Below are 26842 nucleotides of genomic sequence, written 5' to 3'. Positions count from 1 at the left end.
GGCGCAATAGTGGAGGCACTGAGCATATTTTAAACCCTGGTCATTAGTTTCTGTTAGGAGCTGAGCAGACTGACAAAGGCTGTGTGTGTGTGTGTGTGAGAGAGAGAGAGCTCCACTGGCAAATAGACAAGCCTGACAATTCAGTGCTGTGCTGGGGTGGGGGGTTGGTTGAGTGCCTTGTTGGAGGTGCGGTCCTTCAGATGAAGCGTCATACCAAGGCCCTATCTGTCCTGTTTAAAAGGGAGGTTCTCACTCCCATTGCCCCGGGGGAACAACCTCCCTGCCCCCCCCCCCCACCCAGCCCACCAGATTAAATTGATCACGCTTCATGACTGTTTGAGCGACATTGTTGAGTGCAAATTGGCTGCTGTGTTTGATTACAAAGTACACAGTCACTACACTTTTAGAGTGAAATCCGGTGAGGCATTGAACAATACAGGGTGCTGTATAAAATGTAAGGATTATTATTATTATCATTCGGACACACGAACAGTGAGATTTGTCACTGTAAGCTGTAGCTTTAATAGTAACAATAATAATCTTTGCATTTGATATAGCGCCTTATGGTGTCGTTGAGACATCTCACAGCGCTTCACAGAAAATACTGTAAAGTGAATTGATGGCAGCCAATTGCGAACAGCTTTGAAACATCTCAATGACCCTAAGTTGAATGGAAAGATTATGACTATTATAATTATAGGTTTTGGGGCAGGTTGACCTTTGGACCAAGGAAGGCAGACTGGTCATCAGTCAGGAATGTTTTCAATGGGATCTCCCTTCTCATTGTCGGGCCATTGGCATTCATCACCAGATACTCAAGTGCATAGCCTATAATGTGCGCTCTTTTTATAGAGCTGCCTTCCTGTTGAAACATTTCCGCTCATTATTGTGGATTCCTCCCAATGTGATTTGGGATTACAATTACATTTATACAAATGTAATTTGTTGCTGTTGTGGAGTGGCTCGGTTGCTGGTAGCTAATTCTTAGATGCGGCGCCTTTCTCGACAGGAGGGCGTCGCTAAGCACTTCCCGGGATGTACTGCAAAGCGGAGTGACTGTGCGTTTTGCGGGGGCAATGTTAGGTTGAGTTGTTATGATCTGGAATGCACTGGGTGGTGGAAGCGCATTCAATAACAACTTTCGAAGGGGAATTGGAAATATACTTGAAAAGAGAAAATCTTCAAGGCTACGGGGAGGGAGGCTTGGGTACCTGGGCACGTCATTGAGGAGCCAGTTTATCCCTGAGTAGACACAGTTTATTGCCCACCCCACCCAACCACCACCACCACCACCACCGAAGGAAGACAAGAGCTGGGTTATTCCATCAGCATTGTTTGCAAGGATTAATTTCAATGGTTGAGCAGTGATACCATATCCATTGGCAACAACCTACATCAAAATAGATCACTTGAGGTCATTTCATGGCAGTAATCTTATTCTTGGAACCGGATAACTGTGGCAATCTTGCGCAGCTTTGTTCTTGTGGTTTATGACTTGTGCTTATCGGAAACGTTTTACGGAATTGCTACCAATTTCATCACTTTCATTATCCTCCGTGTGAAGTGTCTTAACATGTTGATCCACGAGACAGAATCTCTTCCAAGTATAAGAATAATAATCCATACAGGTAATAATAATAATAAACCTTTCGTTTGATACAGCGCCTTATCACGTCTTCAAGCCGTCTCAAAGTCCACTCATAGGATTTTACTACATTTGCTCTGGGTTTACAATACAATGCATCTCTTATTCCTATGTAAAATATTGTTAAGCACCTCTAGAAGGCCCTCTCTCAGACGTTTCCTTTCAAGATTGGTATTAATTACTATAATAATCCCTGTGTTTGATGTATCACCTTATCACGTGATTAAGACGTCTCAAAGCGCTTCAGACATTAAACCGAGCTCCCTTCTGCCTGTTCAAGCTAAAGATCCCACGGCACTATTCGAAAAGAGAAGGGAGTTCCTCTCCCTGGTGTCCTGGCCAACAATCCCCCAAATAAAAATTGGTCACTCGCTCCACGGGTGTTTGTGGGACACTGCTGTGCACAATCTGACTGCTAGATTTTGCCCACAAATTTCACAGTCAATCCACTTTACTGTATGTTCTGTGAAGCGCTTTCAGACGTCTCAACGATGTGACAATGTGCTATACCAAATGCAAGGATTATTATTATTCCTATGACCTCTTTGGCCTATGCACTTTTGGTCACCTCCCCTCTCCCTTGCTTGGTGTCCAACCCCGCAAGTGAGATGCTATCATGGATCAAGGGCGCAGTGTGAATGCAAGTTGTTGTTGTAGTAATGTCAACGTGTCAGACTGGCGCTGCCAGGGGAGGATAAGAAACTGGTTCCTAATTAAGTCCTGTTGACGTACATCCTCCCAGAGAATCCTGGGTGCTTCTTGCTTCCCACCCAACTGCTTTGACTCCCTGCGCCACACCCTCTTATACCAGATCTTCCACAAACAACAACTCCTCACACACCAGACAATTATACTCCAAGCTGATGGCCCTCCTTCCCCCAAAGGGGACTCTGCTGTCCGCACTCACCTGCACCGAGCATTGGTTACCATAACCTCCTCGACGCATAACAAAGTTCCGACGAAGATGGGTTTCGACGAAGGGTCGTGGACCCGAAACATTGACTCACTTTCCTCTCTCCATAGATGCTGTCTGACCCGCTCATTGTTCCTCAGCGACTTCTGTTTTTGTTTCAGATTTCCAGCATCTTCAGTGCTTTGCGTTTTAAGATAATGTTGTTGTTGTTGTTTGCCCACAACAATGTCCCACAAACAGCCAAGTAGCGCTGCTGGAGTTTTAACGTCAACAACAACAACAACAACAAGATTCCATTTATAAAGCGCCTTTCACGTCAGGAGGACGTCCCAAGGCGCTGCACAGTTGGGTCATGACCCGAGCACAGGGGGGAAATGGTCAGGGTGAGGGGAGGGAAGGGAGGGAGCGAGGAGGGGGGAAATGGTCAGGGTGAGGGGAGGAAGGGAGGGAGCGAGGAGGGGGAAATGGTCAGGGTGAGGGGAGGGAAGGGAGGGAGCGAGGAGGGGAAGAGAGTCGAGAGGGGAGCTGAAGGCACGGTCAAAGAGAAAGGTTTTGAGACCGGCCTTGAAGGAGGAAAGGGAGGAGGCGGCGAAGGCACTGGGGGATGGAGTTCCAGAGCCTGGGGGCTGAGAGGCTGAAGGCCCGACCACCGATTGTAGGGTGGTTGGGGCGGGGGATGTGGAGCAGACCGGAGCCGGAGGAACGTCCACCTGAACACGCACAGGCGGGACTTTGGTTTAACATCTCACCGGAAGGATGGCGTCCCTGACAGTGCAATGCTCCCCCCAACCCCCCCACCGCCCCGACAGGGCTGGGCTGGGGTTCAGTTTTGAATCTACAGCCTTCAGACCAACGCAGAGGGTGAGTGGGCTCGATTCTGACAAGCAGGGCACCTTGGAGCCAGTTCAGCTCCAAGGAAACTCTTGATGGCCTCCGACCGAAGCAAGATAATTTAATATTACCCCTCCATTTCCCTCCTCCGCTCCCACCCACCCCCAAAAAAAAACCCAATGGGCTGATCAACGCATTTTCACCCAAAGGGAGGTGGAAATCTGGAACTCTCTCCCCCAAAATTTGTGGATGGTGGATCCAGTCCAATTTTGAAGACTGAGATGGATAGATTTTTGTTGAGGTCGGGGTATCGAGGGACATGGGTCAAAGACTGGTCAATGGAGAAATCAGCCATGATCTGATAGAATTGGGGAACAGGCTTAAGGGGCTGAATGGCCTCCTCCTGTTCCTGCGTCGCTCTCTCAGCAAAATGACCAGTCGCTTTCCAACCTTATGACTTCAGCGAGGGACAAAAAAAAACACTCGAGCCAATTGTTGGAGAAAACATTTCTTTTTTTTATTATTATTTAAAAAATATATATATCAAAACCACAACCATTTATACAAATAACATCCACGTTCAATATTAAAAACTCACGTTGCTGTACAGAAGGTGTAGGTGGATAGGTTTTTCCTTTTACCACCAAAACTTCGCGAGGACCCGCTTTCGAGGAAAAAGTTTCCTTTGGTTTGTTTGCTTTATACAATCATTCGACTCGATGCAGTTAAACCAGCTGCTTTGTATGGAGTCCTGTACTCGCCTCGCAAGCAAGAGGACCTGGGTTCGATTCCAAGGCAGGACGAATCCTTAGGCAAGTTTCCTTAATCCACAGGCATCTGTTTACCCAGCAGTATGGAGGAACCCGGTTGTTACTTTAAATGCAAGGATTATTATTATTATTATTATATTATTATATTATTATTGTACTGAGATTCCCTCCGGGGTAACAAGAGGGTCCATATTTTTATTTACGACTCTTGATGGGACTAACGTCGCGACTCACGACAATGAATAATCCTCGCATTCGACACGGCGCCTTTCACCCGTCAGGGGGACGTCTCGTGGCGCTTCGGGGGATTTTATACCGGGAAGTGTCAGCAACTGTGTGTCTTGTGTGACTGTGTGCATTTTGCAGGCGAATGTGGCAGCCAATTTGCGCACAGCGACAACACCCTCAGCCCTCCACCCCCCACCCCTCTCGCGCCCCCACAAACAGCCACGAGACGAGTGCCTGAACTTTATTTGGAGGTTTGTCAGGTCAGGACACCGGAAGAGAACGCGAGCAAGCGAGAGAGAGAGAGGGAAACTCCCCTTCTCTTGACAGCGGTATCGCCGCAGTAATCTTTAACGTCTGCCTGAACAGGGAACAGACGGATGGACAAAAGATATCGGGTGTTTTAAATAAAAAAAGAGAGACAATTCACCGTCAGAAAAAGAGCTACGGATTAAAGTGCTCCCGTCTTCCCACGCCAGTCTCCCCGCTTAATTCACCAGCGTCGAGCTGTGTTATCAGTCCGTAATGTCGGGAAATGAGGGGATGGGGGGGTGGGGAGGAGAGGGGACATCTTTAAATCTCTCACGGTAAAAAAAGATGTCTCGTGATCCCGGAGGAGGGTGGGTGGGGGTGTGTCCGGGCCGTGAAATAAAATGGCATATATGTTCGTGTGCGGTGGGGGAGGGAGAAGAGAGGGCGGGGGCACGGGCTGGCCTGTTCTGGGGCTCAGTCCTCGGTGTCTGGCTGGACACCGAGCATGGAGTGCAGTTCCTCCGCTGTGTAGCCCAGCAGGTTGTGAAGGTCGCACACGAAGCGGTACACGTAACGCTTCCCCGCGGTCTTGTGGATGATGTTCTTGTCGTAGTAATAGCGGAGCCCACGGCTCAGCTTCTCGTAGTTCATCTTGGGCTTGTTCTTCCTCCTGCCCCATCGCCGGGCCACCTGAGCCATGGAAAGCACATCAGTTATTATTAATATTAATGATAATAATAAATAAAAAATAAATAAATCAATAAAAATAATCCTTGCATTCGATATGGAGTCTTATCACGCAGTTGAGATGCTTCAAAGCGCTTCACAGAATATATTGTAAAGTGAGTTGACTGTGTATTTTGTGGGCGAAACGCGGAAGCCAACTGCGCACAACAGCGTCCCCACAAACAGCCGTGGAGTGAGTGACCAATTTTATTTGGGGATTGTTGACCAGGACACTGGGGGAGAGAGAAAAACTCCCTTCTCTTTTCGAACAGTGCGTTGAGATCTTTAATGTCTACCCGAAGGGGCAGCAGGGATCTATGTTTAACGTCTCATCCAAAGGATTACCTCCGACAATACAACACACTCTCAGAGTCCTCACCTTTGAAGCCTTCCACGGTCCTGCTTCTTCTTACCACTGCGACCCACTAAAACTTTGCCAACCTCACCGCTCTCCTCGCTCGGTGGAACCTGGCCTGCTCCATATCCTCACCCTGCCCACCCTATATTGGTGATCTGGTGGCCTTTAGCCTCTCTGCCCCCATCCTCTTGAACTCCATCCTGGAGCCCCTCCACCTCGCCCCCTCCTTTGCCTCCTTTAAGGCCCGTCTCAAGACCTTCCTCTTTGACCGTGCTTTTGGTCACCCACCCACCACTCTACCACCCCTCATGACTCCAACCCTTCAGCTTGGGTGGAAACCCTTCACTGTCCAGCATTTTAGGGCATTCTCCTGATGTGAAAGGCGCTGTATCAATGGAGCTTGTTGTTTCATAGGGTGAATGCGTTTGTCGGGTAGAAATGAGACCCTTACCTCATCAGGGTCGGTCAGCTTAAACTCCCATCCGTCCCCGGTCCAGCTGATGAAAGACTGGCACGATTTGTCTGTCAATAATTCGAGTAGGAACTGCCAGAGCTGAATGGGCCCACTTCCTGCACAGGAACCAGAGAGTGGAAGTCAACCGGGGATGACGGGAAACAGACTCACAACAGACATCAAAACAGGGCCTCGGCTTCCCTTTCTTCAAAGGAAAAAGCAAAGCAGTTTCCTGTTTTGTAAAGCTCTCTCCCTTTGCCAGCCATCATGGGTTCACCTCATGGGATCTTTGTCTTGTGCGCAAACATCCTGCCACGTTCACCCACCAAACACACAGCCATGGAGCGAGTGAGCAATTTGATTTTGGGTGAGGGGAGATTGTTGGCAAGGACACCGGGGGAGAGAAAATCCCTTCTCTTTTTGAATAGTGCCGCGAGATCTTTAACATCCACCTGAACAGGCGCAGACGGGAACCTTGGCTTAACGTCTCATTTGAAGGACGGCACCTCTGCCCTTAATAATGATAGTTCTTGCATTTGATATAGTGCTTGATCACATTGTTGAGACGTCTCAAAGCGCTTCACAGAATATACTGCAAAGCGAATTGACTGTATATTTTGTGGGTGAAACGTGGCAGTCAATTGTGAACAGTGGCGTCCCACAAACAGTCGTGAATTGAGTGACCAAATTATTAATTTTTTTGAAGAGGTTATTATCCCCGGAAAGCGATTTGCCAATCGACTAACGACAAGGGTTCCTACTTACTGCTGGGTAAACAGGATCTCGCTTAAGGTTTCGCCCCGCCCGGGAATCGAACCCAGGTCCTCTCGCTTGCGAAGTGAATGCTCTAACCACTGCACCATAGGGAATGGAACGAGGCCTCACCTGTGAACCCAGCGAGGACAGCGGCAGGAATGACGGGCTTCCCCAGCTCCAGGGGCTCTTTCCTCTTTTCAATGTAGTCCTTGAAGGAGATGTTGGGTTTGCTGGGACACAGGGACTGGCTGCATTCCACCTCGAAGCTGTCCTGCGAGGGGACGCGCTGGGTGTCACACAGCGAGGAGTGACTGCCCCACGACCTCAGCACCGAGTCTGAGCTGTCAAAACTGTCCACGCTTTCCAGGGACGCTTGCTTCTGGGGTCCAGCTAATGATGACGACAACAACAGACTGGCATTATAATCACAATAATAATCCTTGCATTTGATATAGCGCCTGATCACATTGGAATCGCGGGAAATGGAAGCTCTCTTCTGCGTGTGTTTGCGTGTGCGATTGCGTGTATGCGTGTGTGTGTGCACGGGTCGACGGCTCAGGACCTCATTTCCCGTGGTTCAATGCAGCTGGTAAGTGGGGGAGGTAATGGAGGGTAAGGGAGGGGTGTTACGAGTTAGGAGGTCATAATACGAGTGGCGCAAAGAAATCTAAGTGGGTTTGACAGGAAACTGAATAGGACTCGGGTGCATGAATGACTTGGGCGATTATACAATTTATAAAGATAATGATAATAATCCTTGCATTCGAAGCAGCGCCTTATCACGTCGTTGAGTCGTCTCAAAGCGCTTCACAGGATATACTGTAAAGTGGAGTATTTTATGGGCGAAACGCAGCAGCCCATCGCCTAAAGCAGCGTCCCACCAACAGTCGTGGATTGAGCGATCAAGTCGTCTTCTTGAAGGGATTATTAGCCTTGGCAATTCGCCAATCGTCAAACAACTGGGTTCCTACTTACTGCTCGGTAAACAGAGGTCTGTGAAGGAAGGAAACTTGGCTAAGGTTTCGCCCCGCCCGGGAATCACTTGCGAGGCTAGTGCTTTAACCACTAAACTACGGGACTCCACGGTATAAGATGGGAATTTTACTGTATCTTCACTTTGATGCCTTTAGTTCAGACCTGACCACACAGGGCTCTCTCTCTCCTCTCTCTCTCTCTGTTCGACTCACCCCTGCCCATGATGCTCAGTTGGAGAAGGTTGTCGGTGGTCAATTGCTGCCGCTGCGGGGGGTAATAGCTCATCTCAGCACGAGGTGCCGTCGGGTTGGGCTGAAGCTGGAAGTCGTGGGTCATGTTCAGGAACTCCTGGTTTCTTAAGTCTGACAAGATCTGTCCGTGCAGGCTGGTCTCGATGTAACCCGAGAGAGCTCCCTCTCCGCACTGGGTATGGCTGTTTCTGATACCTGCGGGCAACGATGAAATAGGTGCGGGGTGAAAAAAAGGGATTTGTGGACGAGTGAGAGGATCTTGAAATCGATCCGTCCTGTGCTAGGGAGCCAGTGGAGTCTGACGAGCACTGGTACGATAATAATAATAATAATAATAATAATAATAATCCTTGCATCGCATGTGAAGAGGAAGGAAAACTTGCCCAACGTGTTGCCCCCGCCTGGGAATCGAACCCGGGTCCTCTCGCTCGCGAGGCGAGGGCTCCAACCGCTGAGCTCCGGGACTCCACTCTACGGAGTTTGGAGCAGGCGAGTACAAGGGCAGCGGAGTTTTGGAATAGTTTGATTTTGAATGGCTTACCGTTCGAATGGCTACTGATCCAATGGGAGTTGGAATAGTAGTGTGTCGGAGTTCCCAGGCACTGTGACTGCGGCTCCTCCTGACAAGCTGGACTCAAAAAAGGGAGGAACGGGGGGGGAAGACAAAGAAAAGAGAAGCAATCAATCACATTGTTTTATAAAAAAATATCTCTCCAGACGAGAGGTCGGTGAGTCAACAGCAACTTGCGATTATACGCAATGAACGAGCAGTGTTTATACTCCACGCCCTCCTGACGTGAAAAGCGCTCCAGCAAATGTGAGGATGGGTGTAATCATTAATAATAATATCCGTACGTTTGACGTAATGCTCTGTGTGTCATTCAGGAGGAGATCTCAAAGCGCTTCAAAGGATTTACTGTAAAGCGCGGTGACTTGTGTTTTTCAGGACCAATTTTATTTGGGGGATTGTTGGCCAGGACACCAGGAGACAGAGATTCCCTCTTCTTTTTTTCGAATAGTGCGTCCACCTGAATAGCAGACGGCACTTCCGACAATGCAACACACACCCCCCCACCCCACACCCCCCTCCCACTACACCGCGCCCCCCCAACACAGCGCAAGATTATGTGGTTCCAAGCCCCAACGTGGGGGCTTGAACCCCCCAACCTTCTGACTAACCACAACCACCACAACAAATTGCATTAATATCGCGCGGTTTACATTCAGTGAAGGGTTTGCATCGGCGTTTGAGGGTTGGAAATCAAGAGGAGTGGAGGGTAAAGGCCGGGGGTGGTGGGGCGGGGTTGGGGGGTAGTGGTGGGAGGATGACCGAAGGCTGCGGTCAACAAGGAAGGTCTCGAGAATGGGATAACCAGGGCTGTACCTTTCATTAGCTGTTCCAGGTGTTCCCAAAGGATATCTCCGATGAAATCGGGCGCCAGTTCCAGGAAGCTGTCCTTACCCAGGCCACAGAGTGCCTGCCCGGACATGCTGAACTTTTGGAAGTTGACGTTTTCCAGACTGAACTCATTGATGGCCCATTGCAACCACTGGCTGACCTGCCGCTCACTCCACACGTGAGGATCTGGGGAGAGGTCAGAGGAGATACGCAATACGCTCGTTTATTCCGGACGAGTAAAAAAAAACCATCGCCGAGGTATTTGGGAGTCTCCGAACCCAGATCCTCTGTCCTCACTCCCGCGGGATCTTCATCGTCCGCCTGAACAGGGCAATGGACGGGGCTTTGGTTTAAACCTCTCACCCGCAGGACAGCAGCTCTGACAATTCAACCGCTGCATTATAATAATAATAATAATAATAATCCTTGCATTTGATATAGCGCCTTCGAGACGTCTCAAAGCGCTTCAAAGAATATACTGTAAAGTGCAGCGGCTGCGTATTTCGTGGACGAAACGCGACATCCAATTCCGCACAGCTGTGGATCGAGCGACTGCATTATTATCTTTTCGGAAGGATTATTATTATCAATTTGGAGGGTCGGCCTAAATTACGTGAGCTCAAAGAACCTGAAGCGGCAGCCAAATCGGATCGGGTTCCTCCCAAGTCCTGACGTCGAGAACAGGCTGGGCTGCCGTAAGTAAGCATTGCCCTGGAACACTGAGGACCCACCCGGCTCAGGAACCGGCCTGGAGACCATCACAGAGGGTGGACTTGACTCCCATTTTTTCGCCGGCACAGGGAAGCGTCACAAGATTAAACGCTACTATCACACAGATTGCGACGGAACGTGACGCTGTGATATGTGTGAGACGCTTGTGGCGACCTTCCCACTCCCCCCCCATCTTCCTAGCTCCAGCCCCACCACCGCATTGCGCAGTGCAACGCGAGCCGTTGTCAGTTAGTTACTGTAGATACTGCTGTGACCAATGGAAAAAGGACGCCAGGTGAATTTGTAAAGCCTCCTCACACAGTCCCTTCACAATCCCTTCCCCTCAGCCCACCACAACCCCCACCCCCCACCCTGCTCCCCCAACCACCCTCTTGCCTCCTTCAAGGCACGGCCCCTCTTCGACCGTGGCTTCAGTCATCCTCCTACCCCCCGCTGCCCTCCTCCTACCCCTCCTGATCCCAACCCCCTGCTCAGGTCCAAATCCCTGACTGTCCAGCGCCTTGGGTCGTCCTCCTGACGCGAAAGGCCCAACATGTTGGTGTTGCTGCTGCCGTTGTTCTCGTTGGCTGTGGATTGGCATAGTTGAGGGCAAACCCTGTGCGTTCGCATGGGGTTAACCCCAAACTGCAAATGTTGCTAACCTGGGGTGGTAGGTTCACGGAGCTCGCTTTCCCATTAATTCCCCCACCCCACCCAACCCCATTCCCTCCCCCCCCCCCCAACGGACGTGAGACCAATCTCTTCTCCGAGGTGTAACGTAAAGCCAGCGTGGCCAGTTTCTTGAGGCGCCGGCGAGTTACCTTTGGCGATTCCCAGACGGCACTGCTCCTTGGCGAAGCCGCTGAAGCTCTCCTTCAGAGCCAGGCTCATGACGGCCTTGCTGCCCGGCGTGAGGAGAGGCACCTCACTGGTGCCGACGTCTGCAGGGAGAGAGCAGAACCGATGCAGTGAGAGGCGGTACCGCGAGCAGCGCACTGTTTACCCGAGGAGAGTCCCGTAGCGTAGCGGGTAGCGGGCTCGCCTCGCAAGCGAGTGGGACCCGGGTTCGATTCCCGCGCGGGGGAAAAAAAAACCTTAGGCAAGTTTTCCTACTCCACGCACCTCTGTTACTCGGTTGGTGGATCGCTTTCCGGAGGTAATAATCCCTCCAAACAAATAATATTAATAATTAAAAAGAATGTGGTGGCCTCAGTCCGCAACTGTTTGTGGGTCACTGCCGTGCCCGATCGGGCTACCGCGTGTTGCCCCCCCCACCAAAAATAAACTTTACAATACATTCTGTGAAGCGCTTTCAGGGGTCTCAGCGACGTGATAAGGTTCTTAGAATTATTAATATTATTAATATTATATTCCATCGGAGGTTATACTGTGATTGTAGTACTGCCTTGTGCCAGCAATTCTCTCTCTATGCCAATCTCACTCTGTCTGTGTTTCGCTCTCTTTCTCGCTGTCTGTCTCCCTCCCGCTCCCGTCGTCGAGATGTCTCAATGCGCTTCACGGGATTTATTATAAAGCGTTGTGACTGTGCGTATTCTGCGGGAAAACCCGGCAGCTAATTAAATATATCGATAGCAGTAATTAATAATTAGCTAATATAGCTGGTGCCTTATCACGCTGACACATCTCAAAGCGCTTCACAGGGTCTGCTGTAAAATGCAGTCACTGTGCGTTTGTAGGCTGACTATAAAACAGTGCAGCTTGTTTTTTTCCACTGTATATGTATCATCTTGACTCGATGGACCCCAATCGCTGGTTAGTGCAGCCTGAACTTCGGAAAGGAATCTGTGTCGTTTCCCAATAGCAATCGCAATCGCCAAAAAGCCAGGTTGGCAAAGAGATTGTAACCCACAGCCGCAAGACTGGAACGGCACCAGTTTGCAGTCTGTCTGGAGTTAAAAGATGTTATGTTTGGCCACGGGGATGGCTGTTGCTGCATTAGTTAAATGTTCAGCGGTTGCTCCAGAGATCTGGGCCATGTGAAGCTTCCCCCGGGTCAGCCACAGGCTGTGCAGCCTGTCAGATCACAAAGGCGACAGGATGAATCATAGCAATCTACAGAGCAGAAGGAGGCCATTCGGCCCATCGGATCTGCGCCGGCTCTCAGTTCAATCCCACTGCCCCGTTTTACTATCTGCCCCCACCCTTTGGAACTCTATCCCACAGTCTCCTTCCTTTGCCTCCTTCAAGGTCCGTCTCAAGACCCTCCTCTTCGACCGCGCCTTCGGTCACCCTCCGACCCCTACCCTCCCTGCCCACCAACCCTCCTGATTCCAACTCGGGTCCCAATTCCTGACCGTCCAGCACCTGGGGGACGTGTTCCCGAAGTGAAATGCAATTTGTTGTTTCTGATGTGTACAAAGTGATGGGTTTCGACAGGGTGAACAGGGAGAAGCTACTTCCAGTGGTCAGGGAGTCAGTGACTGGGGAACACAGGTGTAAGACAGTCACGGGAAGAGCGAATGGAGATATAGGAGAATTTTTTTCACGCAGAGCGATAAGAATAATCCTTGCCCTTGATATAGTGCCTCGTCCAGACGGCTCGAAGCTCTCCACAGGATATACTGCAAAGTGGAGTGACTGTGTAATTTCGTGAGCGAAACGCAGCAGCCGGTTTGCGCACAGCAGAGTCCCGCAAACAGCCATGGAGCGAGCGACCAATTTTATTTGGGGGGATTGTTGGCCAGGATACCGAGAGAGAGAGAGAGAGAGAGAGAGAGAGAGAGAGAAACTCTCTCCTCTTTTTGAACAGCGCCGCGGGATCTTTAACATCCACCTGAACAGTCAGATATTGGGTTTGACGTCTCACCCAAAGGACTGCGCCTCCGACATTGCAACCCACCCCACACTCTTGCATTGGAGTGTCAGCTAAGACAGATTGCGCACAGCAGTGTCTGCACTATAAGGTGGAGTGACTGTAATTTGTGGGCGAAGTGCAGCACACCGAGCTTGCGCACTGCTCAATGCCGCACTAGGCAGCGTCCCGAGCCGTTAAGCTCTTTACCGTATAAGAGGGAAGCCATGCCCGTCGGTACCTCCTGTAACGTCTGGTCTTCGTCCAAATACGACAGCAACCCGGCAAAGATGCTGCCGAGCGGTTCATACGTGTCGAACGCTGACTGGCGCTGAGAGAGAAAATAAGAGGAAAAGGCTCTTAACACACTGGGTATCGTATTGGGCCAGAAAACACCTTCATTCACTCCCAACAAGGAGATTACTTGGCTGCTCATTCTGTGTTCCTGCCTCTTGCGTCCGGACTGGTTTGATAATTTGTGAATTATAATATAATAATAATAATAATGCATTTGATATACAGCAACAAATTACATTGGTATAGCGCCTTTCAAGTCGGGAGGACGTCCCAAGGCACTGACCTTATCACGTTGTTCCGACGTCTCAAAGCGCTTCACAAAATATACTGTAAAGTAGTTTGACTGCGTATTTTGTGGTAGTCAGTGTCCCACAAATAGTTGTGGATTGAGTGGTGAGGTTGGCGGGGAGAGGGATTATTATACCCGGTCAACCGACTAACAAATGGTCTATCGACAACTTTCTACTGAAGGAAATAGTCGAATGCTCTATGAACCCTTGGTAAATATTTTCCAACTCACAACTGAGGAACTTGAGATGCCAAGTTGACTGCTATGTGCTTTGATGATAACAGATTACAGTACCGAATACATTGCGAAATGGGAAAAGTCGATTGTGTAACATGATGGGCAAGTTCACACTTACTCACTGGGCCAATCATCGATCACGTGCGTCTTTGTGGCTCAGTACCTCGTGTGGGAGTGTGCGCGCCTCTGTATGTGTGTGTGTGTCTCTGGGTGGGTGTATGTCTGTGTGTCTGTGTGTGTCTGTTTGTCTCCGTGACTCTGTGTGTGTGTCTCTGTGTGTGTAAGTGTGTGTAAGTGTGTGATAGACCTAATTTATAACCATGTAATTTTGATGAGGATCGATGGCATTGTCTCCTCCTCCTCATCCTCCCCCGTTTGACAAACCCTATTATAAAGTTAATCGTTAACAGTGCTTGGCTGAGAAAATGGTGCTTCCAGCCTCCTAAAAAAAATCTGTTTGTCAATCAGTCAGAGCAGCACATGATAACGCTCCAGAGTTTCGAGTGTGCGTGTGGGTATGAGAGTGTGTGTGTGAGTGAGTGTGTGTGTGTGTGTAAGTGTGTGTGAGAGAGTGTGAGTGTGTGAGTGAGTGTTTGTGAGAGTGTGTATGAGAGTGTATGTGTGTGCGAGAAAGTGTGTGCGAGAGTCTGTGTGTGTGAGCATGTATGTGTGTGTATGAGTATGTGCGAGTAATAAGACCAATCTGTCTTTCCTCCCCCTCAGTCACTCTCCTTTTGACAGATCCCTGTTAAACAGCCCGTCTTGAACTGCTTGTGCCTGTTAAAACTAGTCAGTTCAATGCAGACATCAACACACAACGATTGCTTGGCTCACAGCACACAGCTACAGACATTTACAGCTCAGAAGATAGACCATTTGGCCAATCATTTTCAGGACTCCCATATTGGGAGATCACGGGTTCGATTCCCGGGTAGGATGAAACCTTAAGCAAGTTTCCTTACTCCACCCGCGCCTGTTTACCGAGCGGTACATAGAAACCCGGTTGTTAGTCGATTGGCGGATCGCTTTCCAGGGGTAATAATCCCTCTCCAAAAAAATTTGGTCACGCAATCCCTGACTGTTTGTGGGACGCTGCTGTGAGCAATTGGCTGTCGTGTTTCGCCCACAAAATACACAGTCGATCCACTCTACAATAAATTCTGCGAAGCGCTCTGATGTGTGTGTCTCAAGGACGTGATAAGGTGCTTCATTTATTATTATTATTATTGTTATACCATAAAGTGCGGTCAAAGAGGTCAGTAGCAGGCTGGGGGTGGTGGAGAGTGGGTGAGTCAGAGGGATCATAGCCATTGCACAGTGGCGATATCTACCAGGTTAAAGGCAACGTTAACCAACATGGAAATGGACTCATTGCAAACAAACACTGACTGTTTGCTGTGTCCTGAAAGCCTCCGTACCACAAGGCAACCGCATGCGAGTGAGTGTTCTGCGTGCCTCTCTCTTAACCAGCGCGGGTGTTGAGTTGCCCTTGCACCTGGGTGTAAATCTCTGCACTATCTTGTCCTGTCTCTACATGTTCCATTACACCTCACACGCCTCTTTAAGCCGTTGAAAAAAGAAGACGGGGGTGGAAGTGGGGGGGGGGGTGTGGGGGGTGCGGTTGGTTGTGGAGTGAGGGGGGGGTTTGTGGTGGTGGGGTGGGGTGAGTGGTGTCATGACTTTGAGAGCTTACCTTAAGCACTGCTCGGGGTTCTTTGCAAACGGGAGCCACTTGATCCATTCCAAAATCACACATTGCTGGTCTGCGGAGAAGAAAACAAGAGAATCTAACGTAAAGCCAGGTTCACAAGCTGGTCCGAGCCACGCGGAAAAAAAACATACAGAGGGACCTTCCACTCCGCTTCAGGTGCTTGATGATCATTCGTTGGGTAATATACAAAAGAAGATAAGGTGCGGAGCCAAAAGTGACTGGGTTCTGTTGAGCTGGCGGCTGTCAGCACGGGGGAGGGAGGGAAGGAGGGAGGGAGGGAGGTGGCGGGTGGGGGGTGGGGGGGTTGGGTGGCGGAGGGGAACCTGGGCTCTGGCTAGAGACGATGGAACAGTCCGTTCTATTTTCCACCTGGTAAGAGTACAAGGTCCGCGTGAGTCAGACAAACTCCAGGAACAGTCTGGATCCCCTCCAACAGACAGAACCTTCAGAGTCAGCGCCGAGCATTACACACGGTGAGCTCATTCCCTTCTGGGTACAACCCACCTCTCCCCCCACCCCCCAACTCCAAACCCCCATGCCCCCGCACATACTCCCAAAGCCGCACACATACACACACACACCACCCATCACTACAAGGGTGGGAACATGGGAACAGGAGGAGGCCATTCAGCTTCTCGAGCCTGTTCCGCCATTCTATTAGATTTGGCTGTTCTGTACCTTAACTCCATTTACTCGCCTTTTTGCTCCATATCAACAACAACTTGCACTTATAGAGCGCCCCTCGCTCCAGGTAAGCGTCCCAGAGCGCTTGACAGTGGCGGAGCACGATAGCGAGTTGGAGGGAGGAGGACGGTCGAAGAGGAAGGTCTTGAGGCGCGACCTGAAGATGGGAAAGGAGGTGCAAAGCGGAGGGATAGGGGGAGAGAAAGAGAGCGTTCCCGAGTTTCGGGGCGGAGTGGCTGAAAGTGCGGCCACCGATGGTGGATAGGAAGGCACGAGGGGCAAGCAGGAGGCGGCAGCCAGTCGAGCGGAGGCAGCGGGCGCCGGGATCGGGGAGTGAGCGGGTCAGAGAGGTGGAGAGGTGCCAGGGCCTGAAGGGATTTGAAGACCAGTGTGAGGATTTTGAAATCGATCTGTTTGGTCTTGTTAGGGAGTCCGTGGACCGGAATGATGGTCGTGCGAGTGTCTTGATACCCATTGATATCCATTACCCAACAAAAAAAAGCCTTTCGACCTCAGTCTTGAAAAATTTGAATTGATCCAGAATCCACGGCCTGTCCCCGCCCCATTACATCCCTTTATCATTTTGAACACCTCAATCAGATCACCGCCTCACCCTTCTAAGCTGAAGGGAATGCAAGCCAGGTTTACGCAACCTGCGTCCTCGTAATTTTACCTTCTAAGCCCGGTGGGAGTGGTGGTGGGGAGTGAATCTTTCCCCTTGACAAACGACAACAATTTGCACTTATAATAGCGACTCAGAGCGCTTCACAGTGGCGGAGCCTGAGTCCGAGCCACGGCGCTCTAACCACTACGCCACGTGACACTTAAATTGTCGAATACGTTCTTCATTCTGAAGCCGTTTAATTTGTCTGCCCTGTCGTGACATTGACAGCCTCCAGATTTATTTAGATTGTGCTTTGTAGGGGGGGGGGGGGGGCGGGGGGGCGTTCGGTTTCGGGTCTGCGGGCGTAGCAGCCGAAAGCGCGACCTCCAATGGTGGGGCGGAGGGCGCGCGGGTAGAGAGTAGGCAGGACGCCGGCGCCAGTCGAGCGAAGATGCCGGGCGGTAGATTGGGGAGTGAGGAGGTCGGCGAGGTAGGGGGAGGTATCAGAGAGTGAAGGGATTTGAACACGAGTGTGAGGAGCTTGAAGTCAAAACACGGGAGGGGGATAAATAAATGCATCACCCGCTCCCTCTCCCCGATAAGGGTCTTAGCTGAATCAGTCAGTGACGAATATTTGTCCCGAAATTCCACCCGGATTTAGCCTCCGAGCAGCATTTTGTCTCAAATTGTTACGTCGCCCACATAAATAATAATAATAATAATAATAATCCTTGCATTTGTTATAGCGCTTTTCACGTCGGGAGGACGTCCCAAAGCGCTTCACAGAATAGACTGTAAAGTGAATTGACTGTATATTTGTGGGCGAACGCGGCAGCCAATTGCGCACAGCAATGTCCCGCAAACAGTCGTGGATTGAAAATGACCAATTTATTATTGTTTTGTTTTGGAGGGATTATTATTAGGCTCTGTGTGGAGTAAGGAAACTTGCCCGAGGTTTCGCCCTCTGCCTGGAATTGAACTCAGGTCTCTCGCTTGCAAAGCAAGTGCTCTAACCACTGAGCTACAGGACTCCACTGTTAACAGTGTTAACTCCATATTAACAGTGAACACCTCTATATAGTCTGATATTAACAGTGAGCCCTTCAATATAGTCTGATATTAACAGTGAGCACATCAATATAGTCTGATATTAACAGTGAACACCTTATATAGTCTGATATTAACAGTGACACCTCTATATAGTCTGATATTAACAGTGACACCTCTATATAGTCTGATATTAACAGTGAGCACCTCTATATAGTCTGATATTATTAGTGAGCACCTCTATATAGTCTGATATTAACGGTGAGAACCTCTATATAGTCTTGATATTAACAGTGAGAATCTCTATATAGTCTGATATTAACAGTGAGAGCCTCTATATAGTCTGATATTAACGGTGAGAACCTCGATATAGTCTGATATTAACGGTGAGAACCTCTATATAGTCTGATATTAACAGTGAGAATCTCTATATAGTCTGATATTAACAGTGACACCTCTATATAGTCTGATATTAACAGTGAGAGCCTCTATATAGTCTGATATTAATAACGGTGAGAACCTCTATATAGTCTGATATTAATAACGGTGAGAACCTCGATATAGTCTGATATTGACAGTGACACCTCTATATAGTCTGATATTAACAGTGAGAGCCTCTATATAGTCTGATATTAACAGTGAGAACCTCTATATAGTCTGATATTAACAGTGACACAATCACAATCTACACAATCACACCTTGCAGTAAAATCCCGTGAAGCACTTTGAGACGTCTCGACAATAATAATAATAATAATCCTTGCATTTGATATAGAGCCTTTTCACGTCTTCTCGACGTCTCAAAGCGCTTCACAGAATAGACTGTAAAGCGAATTGACCGTATATTTGTGGGCGAAACGCGGCAGCCAATTGCGCACAGCAGCGTCCCCACAAACGGTCGTGGATGGAAGTGACCAATTTATTATTATTTTTTCTTGAGGGATTGTTATGAGGCGTGTGGAGTAAATCCTAGAACGATAATGATAATCATTATTATTGAGGAAAGGGGGGAGAGCTTCCAAATAAAATCCAGATTTGGGCATTTCCTGCAAATTCCGGGCAAAATTAAGTTTAAGGGGAAAAAAAAACGACTCCTGCTCGGTGGGATGTCTGGCTGCTCAGTCATGAATCGTGACTGGTGTAGATTTCAGCTCACTGGATGGGCTCTCGTCTCTTTGAATGTGGTTGGAATTTCTGGGCTAATGCAATGTCAATTTGACTCATTGTTTGTGCTCCAGCTGTGCTGCACAGTCAGTTGCGCTCTCGCCCCTGAGTCAGAAGTTTGTGGGTTCAAGTCCCACGTCAGGACTTGGAATCACATCGTCTAAGATGACGCTCCGATGCAGTGCCTGGTGGGTGTGTTGCGTTGTCAGAGGTGCCGTCCTTCGGATGAGACGTTAAACCGAGGTCCCGTCTGCCTGTTCAGGTGGATCTTAAAGATCCCGTGGCTCTATCCAAAAAGAGAAGAGAGTTTCTCTCTCCGGGTGTCCTGGCCAACAATCCCCCGAATAAAAATGGTCACTCACTCCATGACGTTTTGTGGGACAAGGCCCTACTCAAATTAGCTGCCTGTTCGCCTACACAATACAGTCACTGCACCTTATAGTATATCCTGTGAAGCGCTTTGAGACATCTCAATGATATAATAATAATAATAATCCTTGCATTTGCTATAGCGCTTTTCACGTCGGGAGGACGTCCCAAAGCGCTTCACAGAATATACTGTAAAGTGAATTGACTGTGTATTTGTGGGCGAACGCGGCAGCCAATTGCGCACAGCAATGTCCCACAAACAGTCGTGGATTGAAAATGACCAATTTATTATTGTTTGTTTTTTTTGGAGGGATTATTATTAGGCTCTGTGTGGAGTAAGGAAACTTGCCCAAGGTTTCGCCCTCTGCCTGGAATTGAACTCAGGTCTCTCACTTGCAAAGCGAGTGCTCTAACCACTGAGCTACAGGACTCCATATAAAGCACTGTAACAAATGCAAGGATTATTATTCTCGACAATGTGGTAAGGTGCTCCCTCCCTTACCGCCTTAAGACCCTCTTCTTTGACCATGCCTTCGGCCACCCCCCCAGCATCTCTGCCCTCCACCCTCCCTGATCCCAAGCCCCCCACCCGGTTCCTAATTCCTAATCCCCGACTGTTCAGCGTCTTGGGATGTACTCCCGACATGAAAGACGCTTTACAAACGTCATTTTATATTACACTGCATCAAATGCAAAGATTATTATATTGTTTCAATTATAATTGTTTCACAGTACAAGGAGTCGCATTGTGTCGAATGAGATATTATTTAAACACTTGGGTTTGGTACTTACATGCCATTTCCACAAGATAGTAATTAACATAGCAGGATTTATACAGCCACAAGATTACTGCGGGAAGGCAGGGCAATGCAGTTTACAAGTCAGTGAGACTTGACTTATTTTTGTCAGCTGTGTGTCTTGTCATAGACAGAAACCCATCGCCAGGTTTAAGAATATCCGAACCAACCTACTGAGATTTCCATCTGTTTGTGGAAGTGACTAATAATAATAATCATCCTTGCTTCCGACAAAAGAACATAAGAATTGAATTGCTAGACGAAAGAAGTCCAAGGTCCATCTAGTTCGCCCGCCACATGTCATATCCCAAACTATATACTGTATCCAGCGATATCATTTCCTTAAGGAAATTAAACTAATTTGCTTTTGAAAGAATCAACACTTTCTGCTTCCACCGTCTCCCTCGGGAGCCTGTTCCGTACATTTACCACTCGCTCACCGAAATAGTGTTTGGTTTTGAATTTACTCCCCCTTCAATTGCAGGCCAAGAAGACGTCTCAAAGCACTTCACAGAATATATTGTCAAGTGGATTCACTGTGTATTTTTGTGGGCGAAACGTGGCAGCACAAAGTCCCCCTTTGTCTAAATTGGAGAGCCTTACCGTGCTGTTGAGATGTTTTCAAAGGGCTTCACCGGATTTACTGCAAAGTGTTTTCAATGACAAGCTGCGTAGTTTTAACAGGTGTTAACTCAATGCACCCCCTCCGGAATCCCCCAAGCCTTGGCTCTCGTAAACCTGCGCCTAATGCTCTGGATTAAATAATTAAATAAGCGGAGGGTGCGTTCCTCCAGGGAGAGAGATAGAGAGAGAGAGAGAGAGAGAGAGAGAGAGAGTACGCATTCTATTCCAGACACCAGGAAAATTCCATGTATAGGTGAGACGCACGGAACTCTTAGTCTGCTTTGGAAACTTTTAAGCACAGTGATGGGTTTCCATGTGTATCAGACACCCGTCTCGTAAGGTTCCCCCTGCATTTAAAGGGGTATTGGTGGTGTCCAGAGAACGTGCCCTTGCGGTGGTTGAGCTTGAGGACTATTTAAGATTTTGCTCGTAAAATAAACACATCAATCCACTTTACAGTACGTTGCTTGAGTCGTCTGAACAACTCGATAAGGCGCTATATCAAATGCAAGGATTATTATTAGTAGTAGTATTATTCGCGCAGGTGATAAGAGTCAGTCCATGTTACAGTGATTCAGTTAAACATCCCGATTGATGTTTAACGCAACAGAAAGTGTTTTTGGGGGGGGGGGTGGGTCGAATAGCAGATGAATTATGAACTTCACTTTTATGGTTATTACCATGAAAGGAAGAAGGTTCCAATAGGATTACTGTTTAACAAAGCGGTCATGGCCCATCCCCAGCCGTGGCTTGTTTGATGGGTTTTATTTGACTGAACCTTAAGAAATCAAATCAAGCCTGACGGAGCCTGCAGATTACCTTGTGTATTGAGCTCCTTTACCTCTAAGTAACAATGAAAATCATTAACCATCCTTGAGTTTGATATTTTCCTGATCGCATCAAAACATCTGACGGGATTGTTGGCCAGGACAATGGGAGAAATTCCCTTCTCTTTTCAAACGGTGCCCGCTCGCCTCGCAAGCGAGAGGACCCAGGGCTTGATTCCCGGGTGGGGAGAAACCTTAGGCAAGTTTCCTTACTCCACACGCCTCTGTTTATCTCACAGTAAGAAGGAACCCTGTTGTTAGTCAATTGGCGGATCGCATTCCTGGGGTATTAATCCCTCAAAAAAATTATTTGGTCACTCAATCTATGACTGTTTGTGGGGCACTGCTGTGTGCAATTTGGTGCATTTAAACCCACAAAATACACAGTCAATTCGCTTTGCAGTATATTCAGTGAAGCGCTTTGAGACGTGTCAACAACGTGAAAAGGGCGCCGTCTCAAATACTGGGATTATTATTATTAAGTGGTGCCGTGGGATCTTTAACGTCCACTTGAACAGGTGGACAGGAGCTCGGTTTAACATCTCTTCTGAAGGCCGGCACCTCCGACAATGCAGAGTTTACACGCAATCCCAAAGTATCACACTGGTGCGTCAGCCTGCACTGTTGGCCCAAGTTTAGGCAATTGAGCCACACTGAGGATTGATGGGTTAGGGTTACTTTGCACCTCTGACACGTTATGTAAATTACCAATTGCTCCATCACAGGCTTATAAGTGATTTTCTCATGCCAGCAATGCATGATCTAAGTCCACTGATCTCTAGAAAGCCCACAAATACAGCAGTACAGTACTGTTATGCAGGACCCACCGAATCTGGCGAAAGTTATACTAACATACACCAGCCATGCACCTGTATGTGTACAGCCTGGCTCAGTCGGGAGCGCTCTCACCTCTGAGTCGGAAGATTGTGGGTTCAAGTCCCACATCGGGACTTTGGGTTCATAGTCTAAGCTGACACTGCAATGGAGTGACTGAAGGAGCACTGCACTGTTGGAGGCATCGTTCTACAGATGAGACGTTAAATCGAGGTCCTTACACGCCATTCAGGTGGACGTTAAAGATCCCGGGACACTATTCGAAAAGAGAAGGTAGTTTCTCTCTCCCCCGGTATCCCGGCCAAAGGGTCTTATAACGTCGTTGAGACGTCTCAAAACTCTTGACAGAATATACTATAAAGTGGAGTGACCTTATGTTACAGTCCGCCATTCGACTAACAACCGGGTCCCTACTAACTGCTAGGTAACCTGGAGACGGTGGAGTAAGGAAAGTTGCCTAAGGTTTCGCCCCGCCTGGGAATCAAACCCAGGTCTGTCGCTTGCGAGGCGAGTGCTCTAACCACTACGCCACATGTCGCTTAAATTGTTCAATACATTCTTGATTTTGAAGCCCTTTAATTTGCCTGCCCTATCGCGACATTGACAACCTCCAGAGTTATTTAGATTATGCCGGGGGCCACTCAGGTTCGTGCGATGGCTAAGCCATGTCCATCTCCGGGGTAGAAATTCCACCCCAGGGATTACTAGCTTCCCTCGCGACGCTCCAGTGCAGTGCTGGAATATCCCACTGCACTATCCGAAAACTCGATCCCCCAGATAAAATCGCTCACTTTTTGGCTGTTTCTGGGGTGTTGCTGTGTGCAAGTTGGCTGCCACCTTCGCCTTACAAACACAGTCACTTTATAGTAAAATCCCGCGAAGCGCTTTGAAAGGTTTTCAAAACACGCACTAAAAGGCACTGTATGTATCTAACGCAAGGAATATTAGTATATTTTCTTGCCGCTTCAGAGAATCCAAAATTTGGCAAATTCTTAAATTACGGCCTTGATTTTGTAGCCAATTTTCTGCAAGTTTTCTTTTGAGAAACCACTGTACAGGGAGAGAAAAAAACTTTGATACAAATTCATCAATTTGCCAAATTATTATTATTAATTATCCTAATAGAGACGTCTCAAAGACACGATAAGGCACTATATCAAATGCAAGGATTACTATTATAATAATTATCAATAATATCCTTGAATTTTATACAGAGCCTTTCTTGTCGAGAGGACATATCAAAGTGCTACACGAAGACTTGCAACAGAACACAGTGACTGGGTGTTTTGTGGGCAAACAAATTGTAATTATAATAACACGATTTATACAGTCCATAAAATGTACAGTCAAATATAGCATCTTAGCACGACATTGGGATGTCTCAAAGCGCTTCACAGGATATACTGTAAAGTGAATTGACTGTGTATTTTTGGGGTGAAACACGGCAGCCGATTGCGCACAGTAGTGTCCCACAAATGCTGCACTGTCATGGTATAGCCTAAAGTAGTGATCTGGGTTTATTTTTTGAATCATCCTCTCTCAAGACTGAAGAGCTCTCGCTTGTCTAATCATTGCTCGCAGCTCATTCCTCTAACACTGGGGATCACTCTCCCTCCGCACTGTCTCTAGACATATGCTCACTGGAAACACACACACACTGAACTGCCACAGACACAGTACCTATGCTACGAGCAGAGGTGTAAGTCACAGGTAAAGCGATCTTAACCCCAGTCTTCTAAGAGGGGAAGGTTTACGGGTTGCAGTTGTTTACCACAAAACACAGAGTCCTCTGCAACTGCAAAGCGAGCTCCCGATCGTGAAAGGTGCCGTCTCAAATGCGAGAATTGTTATTATCGATAATAATTAACAGTAAACTTCTGAATAACTCGAGCCTGGCTTAACTTGTCAAGGAATACAGTCAATTATAAAAATCACAAAATATACAGACAAAATGTACTTTGCAGTATATTCTGTGAAGCGTTTTGATTCGTAATAAAGCACTATGTCAAATGCAAATATTATTATTATTAAATGCAAGGATTATTATTATTATCACCACCATGCAAGTCATTGTGCTGTCCCATCCCGAACGCATTTATTTATGTATTTTTGCGCCTAACTCCTGATAACTCGTCACTGAACCCTTCGCCCTCGGAGCGACAAGTTACCAAGGAGTTTATCCTAATATAGAATCATAGAATCTTACAGCACAGAAGGAGGCCATTCGGCCCATCGTGCCTGTCCCGGCTCTTTGAAAGAGCCATCCAACTAGTCCCACTCCCCCGCTCTGAGCCCATAAGCCCTGCAAATTTTTCCTTTTCAAATCCATATCCAATTCCCTTTTGAAAGTTATTATTGAATCTGCTTCCACCACCCTTTCGTTCCAGAGCGCAACAACTCGCTGCGTAAAAGAAACACTCTTCATCTCCCCTCTGGTTCTTTTGACAACTATCTTAAATCTGTGTCCTCTGGTTACCGACCCACCCACCAGAGGAACCAGTTCCTCCCTTATCTGCTCCATCAAAACCCCTCATAATTTTGACCCTCTCTATTAGATCTCCCCTCAACCTTCTCTGCTCTAAGGAGAACGATCCCAGCTTCTCTAGTCTGTCCGTTTATCTATGTATTGATACAAACGCCCAACTCACATTAACTCTTGCACTCTTCCCCCACCCTCCCCAGCCCGAATCTTGCAAGCACAGGGGTAATAACAATGCAAAACCTCTGCGTTGTGTGTGTGCTGGGGGTGGAGGGGAGAAGTAGTGGGGGGGGGGTGAGGGAAAGGAATCTGATCTGTGGCCAACAGTCCGGCTTTGTCTGCGGGAACCGAAGTCCCGAGGCAAAAAGTTTTGAAACTCCTATACAATCTGCGAGCGCTTCAGAAATGTTTAAACGTCGGCTATTACCCCCTCCCCCACCCTCACTCTCCCCCCACCCCCCACCCCCCACTCCCCCATACAAATGTAATCGGTTGTTTTTGTTTAAAAAGCCAAAACACAACCCTTTAAATGGTCATCGAACTAGTCCTTTCCCCCTCTCCCTATTTCTCTCTCCCTCCCCTCTCCCGGCTTAAAGTCTCCAAAATTACCCCCAGGAGCTATCCTGCATGAAGGGCGCTATATAAATGCAAGTTGTTGGTGTTGTAGAAAAGAGATTCCCCCCCACCACACACACAAGAAAAAAAAGTTAACTGACTGCTAACTCCTGCACAAACTGTGGGCGCTTCAGATAGTTATTAAGTTATGCCCCCCCCCCCACCCCCCACTCCCACCTCCCAGTAAAATGACATATATAATTATAATACAGGTAATAATGAATATAATATAATAATAACACACACACACTTAGTTCGTTGTCACACAGTTCGTTGTTGTTATTGTTGAAAAGTGATTCCCCACACAGAAAAAAAGCCAATTTGCAACAGAACTAAACACACCAGTGATTCTTTTGTGTGTGTGTGTGTGTGTGTTCGTGTGTATTTTGTGTGTTGTGAGTGTGTTCTGCGTGCGTACGGTGTGTGTGTGTCTTTATTTTGTGTGTGTGTGTCGTGTTGTGTGTGTATTTTGTGTGTGGTATATGTGTGTGTTTGGTGTATTGTGAGTGTGTTTTGTTGTGTGTGTGTGTGTGTCTTTGTGTTGTGCGTGTGTGAACATTCAAACACACTACTGCACCAAAAAAAAAGACCCACAAACTAAAATCACTCAACACACAAGAAACACGCGCTCACAGAAAAATAGACTGAGCTCTTATCAATCAATGCACACCCTCTTTCTCTCTATCTACCCACCAAAAAAAGAAAATTATATGGAAACTTACTGTAACTTTTTCTGAAAAGTCACTGCAGGCAAAACACCAAATTCCACAGCCGAACCCCAAAGCCGATTGCTTGAAAATCCAAGTCAATAAATACAGACAAATGTAGAGCGCAGAGCTTTGAGGAGACTTCTCGCTGTGTTGCTGCTGTTGTTAATGTTGTTGCAGTCTCCAAAAGTTGATGCAAATACAGAGATCTCGTCAAATTTAATAGTCTCAACACACTCTTTTTCCCCCAAATTCTCTCTCTCCTTTTTCCTTGACGCAACCTCCTTCAGCGAAGATCTATCTCCTCTCCTACTGCTGTGCCTTTTGCTTCATCTTTTCTCTTTCTTTTCTCTCTCCAACTTTTATTCATTGGATGGAGGCAGCACAAAAGAGGTTGGGTTTACTAGTTTACGAATCACAGTAACCTGCCCCCTTTTTCTCTCTCTCGCTCTCTCTCTCTCTCTCTGATGGAGAGATTG

The 26842-nt window shown here is 47.9% G+C and overlaps 1 protein-coding gene across 1 annotated transcript; it reads right to left on the bottom strand.

The window, feature by feature from the left end:
* Positions 1 to 4901: 4901 nt before the first annotated feature.
* On the bottom strand, positions 4902 to 26830 carry ets2 (v-ets avian erythroblastosis virus E26 oncogene homolog 2). Its single transcript, XM_007909468.2, has 10 exons — positions 26379 to 26830; positions 15595 to 15664; positions 13289 to 13409; positions 11088 to 11207; positions 9541 to 9741; positions 8698 to 8784; positions 8118 to 8351; positions 7060 to 7320; positions 6172 to 6290; positions 4902 to 5326 (listed from the first exon to the last, which is right to left on the bottom strand). Exons 2-10 carry the CDS (start codon positions 15655 to 15657, stop codon positions 5111 to 5113), a joined length of 1422 nt encoding a protein of 473 aa, XP_007907659.1. The 5' UTR covers positions 15658 to 15664; positions 26379 to 26830; the 3' UTR covers positions 4902 to 5110.
* Between the last annotated feature and the right edge of the window lie 12 nt (positions 26831 to 26842).

The sequence above is a fragment of the Callorhinchus milii genome, unplaced genomic scaffold (assembly GCF_018977255.1).
Source record: "Callorhinchus milii isolate IMCB2004 unplaced genomic scaffold, IMCB_Cmil_1.0 Scaffold4, whole genome shotgun sequence".
Classification (NCBI taxonomy): domain Eukaryota; kingdom Metazoa; phylum Chordata; class Chondrichthyes; order Chimaeriformes; family Callorhinchidae; genus Callorhinchus; species Callorhinchus milii.
Note: the sequence above shows the minus strand (reverse complement) of the source record. Positions and strands in the feature narration are given on the sequence as shown.

Coding starts and splice junctions, on each gene's coding strand:
- ets2 (XM_007909468.2), bottom strand. CDS start 15,657: ATGTGTGATTTTGGAATGGATCAAGTGGCTCCCGTTTGCAAAGAACCC. Junction 11,208..13,288: donor CATGGCTTCCCTCTTATACG/GTAAAGAGCTTA, acceptor CTCTCCCTGCAG/ACGTCGGCACCAGTGAGGTG. Junction 8,352..8,697: donor GATCAGTAGCCATTCGAACG/GTAAGCCATTCA, acceptor CGTTGCCCGCAG/GTATCAGAAACAGCCATACC.